The sequence below is a fragment of the Alosa alosa genome, chromosome 9 (assembly GCF_017589495.1).
Source record: "Alosa alosa isolate M-15738 ecotype Scorff River chromosome 9, AALO_Geno_1.1, whole genome shotgun sequence".
Taxonomy (NCBI): domain Eukaryota; kingdom Metazoa; phylum Chordata; class Actinopteri; order Clupeiformes; family Clupeidae; genus Alosa; species Alosa alosa.
Genome location: NC_063197.1, coordinates 32,087,815 through 32,097,814, shown reverse-complemented (window position 1 = coordinate 32,097,814; position 10,000 = coordinate 32,087,815). Strand labels below are relative to the sequence as shown.

The following is a 10,000-nucleotide window of genomic DNA, read 5'->3' as shown; positions in this document are numbered from 1 at the left end:
AGTTTCACTGGCATTCATTAGTTTGGGGAAGAGCCACACCCACTGGAGCTTAGGTGTCCCATATAAGGCAGTGTCCCACATCAGGACCATTTAGTATATTTAGTAAAACAAAGTGAACGCATAGCAGGCCTTCTACGAGCCCTGTTCTCGGCAAGTACATCAACAAGACCGACTTTTAAATAGACTAGCCTTCTTGGTAAGCAGTTTTACTGATGTAACGGCACAATCACGAAACTGGAATCTGTGGCGCTCATGCTTGCAAAGTTCTCAAAATGGCTCAACTGAGGCCTATTTGTGGCAGGCTTATTGGCAACAACAACAAACCCCTGGAGGCCAATGGAGAAACAGGTGTCTCTGATTGGACATCACACAGGTGTCTCTGATGGCCGGCAAGTGTTGCCCATAGACAGTAAGGTGTTTGCCCCCAGCAATATGGAGGCCGCGTATATGTATGCCACCTAATAGAACTCGACGGACAATGCGGTATCTAGATTTGTCCGAGTTTGCGGTCGGCGTGAAGGCAGTATTATACCGTTTCACCGACACATGACTAGAATGGTAAAAGCTGATTGGCTCTACACATCAGCACTGCTGGCCATCAGCAGTCATCCAGACTGACACTTCCTGTTTACCCTCCCCAGACATGATTGGCCAGAGGACCCGGGCACCCAAATCCAGCGAGGGGAAGATGGTGAGCGGACGAGAGACGCTACGTCTGCGCTCGAAAGGCGGAGCCACCGTACAGGAAGTGGTAAGTTGATTGAACAGGAAAGGAAGAAGAGAGCTGACTGAACAGGAAGTAGAGACATGACTAGACAGGAAGCAGGGACATGACTGGACACATAGATATTAGAACCCTAGATACTGAATTGGCCTCCAGAACGTATGTCAATAGCGCCGCCATCTTGCTGGGGGCAACAATCGAGCGGTAAATCATTGTTGTGTTGCCCATTGACAGTAAGGTGTTACCCCCAGCAATATGGCGACCATGTTGGTGTATGTAACCTACAGTAATAGAACTCGACAGACAATGCGGTATCTAGGTTTCTGATATCTATGACTGGACAGGAAGTAGAGATCTGACTGAACAGGAAGTAGAGATCTGGCTGGACAGGAAGCAGAGAGTTGGCTGAAGTAGAGAGTGGATTTGAGGCTGTTGTCTGCAGATGCTGATGACTCAGAGGGACTTACCCACAATCCTCCACAACCTACAAACACAATCACTGTGACTAATGTTCTCAATTCCCCATTTTTCCCTCTATATTCATTCTTTCTCTTCTTTCTCTTCTTCACTCTTCACTCTTTTCTCCTCCCCCTCCCCATTCCCTTTCTCCCTCTATCCCTCTCTCCCTCTATCCCCCTCTCCCTCCATCTCTCTCTCTCTCTCTCTCATTCTCCCAGCCTAATGAGTTTGAAGAGAGGGCCACTAGGAAGGTGGATGATCTTCTGGAGAGCTACATGGGCATCCGTGACCTGGAGCTGGGTAAGCAGACAGCAAGTGTACGCAGCATGTGGACGGCCTGGTCCCCCTCCCCTCACATGCGTCATGAACTCCACACTCTGCACCAGTATGGTGGTGTGTGGGGAGAGATGACCGTAGAGACAGGGCCAGGGCTCACACACACAAGCTCCATATCACACACACACACACACACACACACATTGCTGTGACACACAAACACACACAGATAAGTCGGTAACACTTTATAAAAACTACACACAATTCATCATTTATTAAGCCTTTGTTACTTATTAGTTAATGGTTTGTTCATCATTAGTAATTTCTTGTTCATACATAATTTATCATCAGTAAAGCATTTGTTCACACAGTTATAAATGGTTTGTTCATAGTAAATAATCCTATCCAAAAAATATGTTTGTACATGATTTATACATAATAAGAAATGAAACAACCACTTATAATGAAATCATTTTCTTATTATAAACCAGTTGCAAACTATTACAAAATGCTTCGTTCATCATTTGTTAAAGCATTGTTCATATGTTAATTCTCATAAATAAAGTATTTGTACACACAGTTATAAATGGTTTGTTCATAGTAAATAAGCCTATATCTAAAATATGTTTATACATTATTGTTCATACTTAATACATTATGCAATAGTATTATTAATATTTCCATTATTTAATAGTTGTTACATACACATGCACTAATGATTAGTTAGGGTGAGGATACATATTTTATAAACCACTATCCTCACCCTAACTAATAATTAGTGCATGTGTATGTAACAGCTGTTAAATAATGGAAATATTACTTAATCAAAAAACATATTATTGCATCATTTATTAAGTATTAACAATAATGTATAAACATCATTTTGGTAACACTTTATAATAACTACACACAATTCATCATTTATTAAGCCTTTGTTACTTATTAGTTAATGGTTTGTTCATCATTAGTAATTTCTAATTTATCATCAGTAAAGCATTTGTTCACAGTTCTAAATAGTTTGTTCATAGTAAATAAGCCTATATCTAAAAGATGGGTAACACTTTATAATAACTACACACAATTCATCATTTATTAAGCCTTTGTTCCTTATTAGTTAATGGTTTGTTCATCATTAGTAATTTCTTGTTCATACATAATTTTAAAGCATTTGTTCACACAGTTATAAATGGTTTGTTCATAGAAAATAAGCCTATCCGAAAAATATGTTTGTAAGTACATGATTTATACTTAATAAATGATGAAACAACCACTTATAAATTAAATCATTTTCCCATTATAAACCAGTTGCAAACTATTACAAAATTACTTTGTTCATCATTTGTAAAGCATTGCTCCTATGTTAATTATCATCAAAACGTATTTGTCCACACAGTTATAAATGGTTTGTTCATAGTAAATAAGCCTATATCTAAAATATGCTTATAGATTACTGTGAATACTTAATAAATGATGCAATAATATTGTGTTGATGAAGTAATATTTAACAGTTGTTACATACACATGCACTAATGATTAGTTAGGGTGATGATACATATTTTATAAAACACTTCCTAATACTATAATTCATGATTAACTCAGGAGTTACAAGTGGTTAGTTAATGATATTTTGTGAGCTTATCTAAAGTGATGCCTTGCAACACATTTTCAAATGAGTTGTAAAGATTACATTCACATTCATTACAGTTTTTTCTGATTGCTTAAGCACATTTTTTGTAACTATGGCTTTTTTTGCAAAACTCTACACACAAATGGCAAAACCTCTCACCCAATCAGCAAAACATTGTAGTTCTCTTGCAAAAGCTAACACACCTTGCTTAACTCTTCACACCTTCGTAAAAATTGTGTTTTCGTATCGTTTTCGTAAACACAAGCCATCACAATAGTAAGCACACAATGTGCCAACAACACACTGATGATATGAATAAAAAACACATCTGGCTTTTGCTTTCTCTGTACACAAGGTAGACTATGTCAGTTTGAGGTCATACTTTTGTCATAGTTCTGTAAACATACAGGGATCCAAACTTCAAGTATTACTGTAGTGTTTATTTACACACATCAAAACAAACACAAGTGTGTTTTTCCAAGTCAAAACACAAAATAGCATTTCACTGAGACAAAACAAATCAGTCTACATCGGGTCGTCTCTGTCAAAATTCTGTCTACATCACATGCAATGTCCTAGTCCAAGGCACCGGGAAAAATATATTCTGGAATGACGTATCCAGGCCTGACATGACAATATTCCCACATGTAGACTGATTTTTTGTCTGTAAAAGGGCTTTTTCTTTCTCTTCTCACTCTTCCTGTTCCCTCCATTGTACCCATTGTACATTACCTGTGGCTTATTTATTAAATTAAATTAAATTGAAGGCCACTGTCTCAACAGTAAAATCCAGGAATTGAACCCCTAGCTTTTCAGGTTACTGCATGCTAGTCCAGCACCCTATCCACTACACTACCATGGTACTGATAGAAACACCTACAACTACAAGAGTTTCTGTTTTCTTCTATTACACACTGTTAATCATGCATTAAACATCTGTAAATTATTATTAAATTATGTATTCCTACATTAATTCTCATCTGTAAATCGTGTTTACACAGTTAAAAATGGTTTGTTCATAGTAAACATGCATATCTGTTTTATATTTTTGAATTGACTGTTGTAGTACTACTGGGCAGAGGTAGTGTAGTGGATAAGGAGCAGGCTTAACATGCGGTAACCCATCACGTTGGGGGTTCAAGCCCTGGCATCCACCTATGTGGCCTTGCCCTTTAATTTCATTGACATGTGTGAGTCGCTTTGGGTGAGTAAGTGTCTGCTAAATGAATAAATGCAAATGTAAACTTTATAACTCATTTGTAAATGTGTTGCAAGGCATAAAGCGTCCTCACTTTAGATGAGCTCACAAAATATCATTAACCAACCACTTGTAACTCCTGAGTTAATCATGAATTATAGTATTAGGAAGTGGTTTATAAAATATGTATCCTCACCCTAACTAATCATTAGTGCATGTGAATGTAACAACTGTTAAATAATGGAAATATTACTCCATCAAAAACATATTATTGCATCATTTATTAAGTATTAACAATTATGTATAAACATATTTTAGATATAGATTTATTTACTATGAACAAACCATTAATAACTGTGCGAACACTTGCTTTACTGATGATAAATTATGTATGAACAATAAATTACTAATGATGAACAAACCATTAACTAATAAGTAACAAATGTTTAATAAATGATGAATTGTGTGTAGTTATTATAAAGTGTTACCGATTATCCGTATAACCAAAATGTATCCATATAGCCTAAATGTATAGATTATTCATATAACTCATAAATGTGTAGATTGTTCATATAACCTAAATGTATAATGAGGTTTAAATTTGTTGGGATGTTCCTGTCCTCTGCAGCCACGACCATTGTAGAGGCGGGAAAAGACAAGAGGAATCCGGACGACTTCGCTGAAGCACTGGACTCCGTCCTTGGCGATTTCGCCTTCCCAGATGTGTTCCTGTTCGACGTGTGGGGCGCTCTTGGAGATGTAAAGAATGGAAGATTCTAGAAGCCAGGAAAACCAGGAAATAATTACACTATTTCATCAAAACACTCCAGAAAGCAGAGGACTCTGGGATTGAATCTGTACCTGATCTGAGCTGTATAGGACCATCAGCCGTATAGGAGGCATATATAAGCATTATATGAGCTGTATTGGAGCATATATGAGTTATATATTAGATATATAACCCGCATATGAGCTGTATGAGTCAAATATAAAATAGCGTATATTAGCTGCATTGGTGCGTATATGTCATATATAAGTTACAAATGAGTTATATACAAGTCGATCTGTCTTGGTGCATATGTATCCTATATGAGTAATATGAGTATAAATGAGTTGTATTGGTGCGTATGTATCCTATACGAGTCGTATATGAGCTGTGTTGGTGTGTATGTGTCGTATATGAGCTGTGTTGGTGTGTATGAGTCATATATGAGCTGTGTTGGTGTGTATGAGTCATATATGAGCTGTTTGTGAGCCAGATCAGGGTCAGATCCATCCCAGACTCAGCTGCTGACTGGGCCAGCATGACCCTACATGAACCCCAGACTGAATAAAGCCCACGTCACTCTGCCTGCACCCCACACACCCAAGCTCCACGTCACACACACACACAAGCTCCACACACACACACAAGGATACAAGACAGTTTATTGTCACATGCATATAGTTACTGGATGTAAGAAATGCAGTGAAATTATGTCTGGTGTCATATGTCTGGGGGGGGGTAAAAAGTGCAGTAGAAGAGGGGTTTAGTAGGTTAAGTGGCAAGGGCTGCATAAGAAAGGTGGGGGAGGATTGGGATTGGGGGGCACCAACAAGGAACACTCAAGAGCAACAGGGGCAAGGAAAAACTCCCTTACTAAGGAAGAAACACACGCAAGCTCCACGTCACACACACACACAAGCTCCACGCCACACACACACACACACAAGCTCCACCCCACACACAAGCTCCACACACACACACACACACACACACACACACAAGCTCCACGCCACACACACACACACAAGCTCCACATCACACACACACACAAGCTCCACGCCACACACACACACACACACACACACAAGCTCCACCCCCACACACAAGCTCCACACACACACACACACACACAAGCTCCACGTCACACACACACACAAGCTCCACGCCACACACACACACACACACACACACAAGCTCCACCCCACACACAAGCTCCACACACACACACACACACAAGCTCCACGCCACACACACATACACACAAGCTCCACCCCACACACACACACAAGCTCCACCCCACACACAAGCTCCACTCACACACACACACACAAGCTCCACGTCACACACACACAAACAAGCTCCACGTCACACACACACACAAGCTCCACACACACAAACACACACAAGCTCAACATCACACACACACAAGCTCCATGTCACACACACACACACAAGCTCCACACCACTCTGCCTGCACCACACACAAGCTCCACACACACACACAAGCTCCACATCACACACACACACACACACACAAGCTCCACATCACACACACACACAAGCTCCACATCACACACACACAAGCTCCATGTCACACACACCCACAAGCTCCACATCACACACACACTCCACGTCACACACACAAGCTCCACGTCACACACACACTCCACGTCACACACACAAGCTCCACATCACACACACACACAAGCTCCACATCACACACACACTCCACGTCACACACACAAGCTCCACGTCACACACACACACAAGCTCCACATCACACACACACTCCACATCACACACACACTCCACGTCACACACACAAGCTCCACGTCACACACACACACACAAGCTCCACATCACACACACACACTCCACATCACACACACACTCCACATCACACACACACACTCCACGTCACACACACAAGCTCGACGCCACACACACACACAAGCTCCACGCCACACACACACACAAGCTCCACACACACACACACAAGCTCCAAATCACACACGCACAAGCTCCACACACACATACACACAAGCTCCACATCACACACACACACGTGCACAAGCTCCACATCACAATAACATACACAAGTCTATCACGTCACACACATAATAAGCTCCACGCCACACACACACACACACACACACACAAGCTCCACATCACACACACACACAAGCTCCACGCCACACACACACACACACAAGCTCCACATCACACACACACACAAGCTCCACATCACACACACACAAGCTCCATGTCACACACACACAAGCTCCACACACACACACAAGCTCCACATCACACACACACACAAGCTCCACACACACACACAAGCTCCACATCACACACACACAAGCTCCACGCCACACACACACAAGCTCCACACCACACACACACACACACACACAAGCTCCACATCACACGCCACACACAAGCTCCACACACACACACACACACAAGCTCCACATCACACACACACACAAGCTCCACGTCACACACACAAGCTCCACACACACACACACACACACACAAGCTCCACACACAATACACAATAAAGTTCCACATTACACACACACACACAAGCTTCCACATTACATCAATACACACACAAGCTGCTAATATCATAACACACACACGCATACTGTATAGATGGGCACGCAGTACCGCAGCAGATGTGTGTTGTCTCTGTGGGCAGGAGCAGCACACACACACACACACACAGCAGAGGGATATGATGCGTGTCTGCAGACAGTATCCCAAGTGCCTCCCCCTCTCCCCCTCCAAGCATCATTGTTCCATCTGTGCTGTGTATTTGTATGTGTACACACACACACACACACCTCATTGTTCCATCTGTGCTGTGTATTTGTATGTGTACACACACACACACACACCTCATTGGTCCATCTGTGCTGTGTATTTGTGCAGAGATGGCGATGACAGGAAACATGACTGGTAAAAATCTACCCAGAGTCGCTAAGGTGACATTGACAGAATTATCGTATCAGCATGACTGCATGTAGGACACACACACACACACACACACACATCACACAAACTATTATAAACAATAGAACTTCATATCAGAGATCCATCTCATAACCAGGACTTGCCAAACATTTCAAACATTGCTTTATAACATCTGCTGATGACTAATATCACATAGACACACACACACACATGCTTGTACAGACTCACAAGGGGCCAATGCCCCCTGCTTCTGTGAGTGAGCATACCAAACATTGCTTCCTGTGAGGTCACTTCCTGTGTGCAGTGGGAAACTGTGGGTTTCTCTCAGCATGAACACTGCAGCTCAAATACACCCCCCCCCCCACACACACACACACACAGACACACACACTCTTTGCCTGAACAGATGAAGGTCTTCACTTCAATCGATTATGTAGTATGTGTTTACTGATTGCACATAACAACACTTGTTTTACATCGTTAGTGTGTTTATATTACCTTTATTTGTTGTTGTTTTCCTTCAGACACCAGATAGCAGTACATTGTAAATACAGTATATTCCTATTTTCCTTCATGTGAAACTCTCCAGGGGGATCTGAGGGGAATTGCAGCGCATGCATAGTTTCAGTGTGAACGTTAGTTTTGCTGATGCTATTGTGTTTGTATTTGAATGAAGACCTGACGGCATGTGGCACTCTTTCATGTTTATTACCAATTAGTAATAAATGCACCATGAAACCTCTCTGTGTGTGTGTATTGTCTGTCTTCGCATCAGTCAGTCTCTGTGTCTGTTTATGTGTGTATGTATGTGTGTGTGTCTTTTCATCGATGCAATTTTACTCAACAATAACAATGACAGAAATGAGAAAGCGTGTTTGAGACTGATACAGAACATGTGTGTGTAGTTCAAACTCCTCTTGACTGTATACAAATCTCTCCATGGTCTGGCCCCCACCTACCTGTCTGATCTTCTACACCACCATTCCCCTTCCAGAGCACTGGGTCAGCAGACCAACTGGGTGCTGGAAGAACCCAGGGTGAGGCTGAAAACTAGGGGACAGAGTTTTCAGTGGCAGCCCCAGACTCTGGAACTGCCCCCTGCCCCTCCCACATCCGTTCAGATCGGTCTCTGAATGTTTTAAGTCCCTTTAAAGACCCACCTCTTTTCACTTGCCTTTGGCTAGTGTCTCCCTTTATGCCCCAGTGTTTAGTTTGAAATGTTCTTTTTCTACTTTTCTTAATTTATTTGAACTGTAGCCCTTTTTGTTTTGTTTTTGTGCCTTCCTGTTTTTATTTATTGCACTTTATTGTGAAAGCACTTTGAGATGCTTGACTAAAGCCGTCTGTAAATGCGCTTTATAAATAAATTTGACATTGACAATGACATTGACATGTGCTCTCATTCGGCTTTCTTACGGTAAAGTGTGTGTGTGTGTGTTCTTTTGGTAAAGTTTACAGCATGTCAACAGACTGTGTGTGTGTGTCTGTGTGTGTTCTTTTGGTAAAGTTTACAGCATTTCAACAGACTGTGTGTGTGTGTCTGTGTGTGTTCTTTTGGTAAAGTTTACAGCATTTCAACAGACTGTGTGTGTGTGTGTGTGTTCTTTTGGTAAAGTTTACAGCATGTCAACAGACTGTGTGTGTGTGTGTGTGTGTGTGTTCTTTTGGTAAAGTTTACAGCATGTCAACAGACTGTGTGTGTGTGTGTGTTCTTTTGGTAAAGTTTACAGCATGTCAACAGACTGTGTGTGTGTGTGTATGTGTGTTCTTTTGGTAAAGTTTACAGAATGTCAACAGACTGTGTGTGTGTGTGTTCTTTTGGTAAAGTTTACAGCATGTCAACAGACTGTGTGTGTGTGTGTGTGTGTGTGTGTGTGTGTGTGTGTGTGTTCTTTTGGTAAAGTTTACAGCATGCCAACAGACTGTGTGTGTGTGTGTTCTTTTGGTAAAGTTTACAGCATGTCAACAGAG

At 41.5% G+C, this 10,000-nt stretch overlaps 1 protein-coding gene across 1 annotated transcript in view; it reads left to right on the top strand.

The window, feature by feature from the left end:
* Positions 1-5,273, top strand: part of gipc3 (GIPC PDZ domain containing family, member 3) — a 17,600-nt gene extending 12,327 nt beyond the window's left edge. The window contains exons 4-6 of the mRNA XM_048252919.1: positions 642-751; positions 1,402-1,483; positions 4,913-5,273. Of these exons, the coding sequence (XP_048108876.1) occupies positions 642-751; positions 1,402-1,483; positions 4,913-5,064 (344 nt within the window). The 3' untranslated portion in view covers positions 5,065-5,273. The remainder of the gene's footprint in view (positions 1-641; positions 752-1,401; positions 1,484-4,912) is intronic.
* The last annotated feature ends 4,727 nt before the right edge of the window (positions 5,274-10,000 follow it).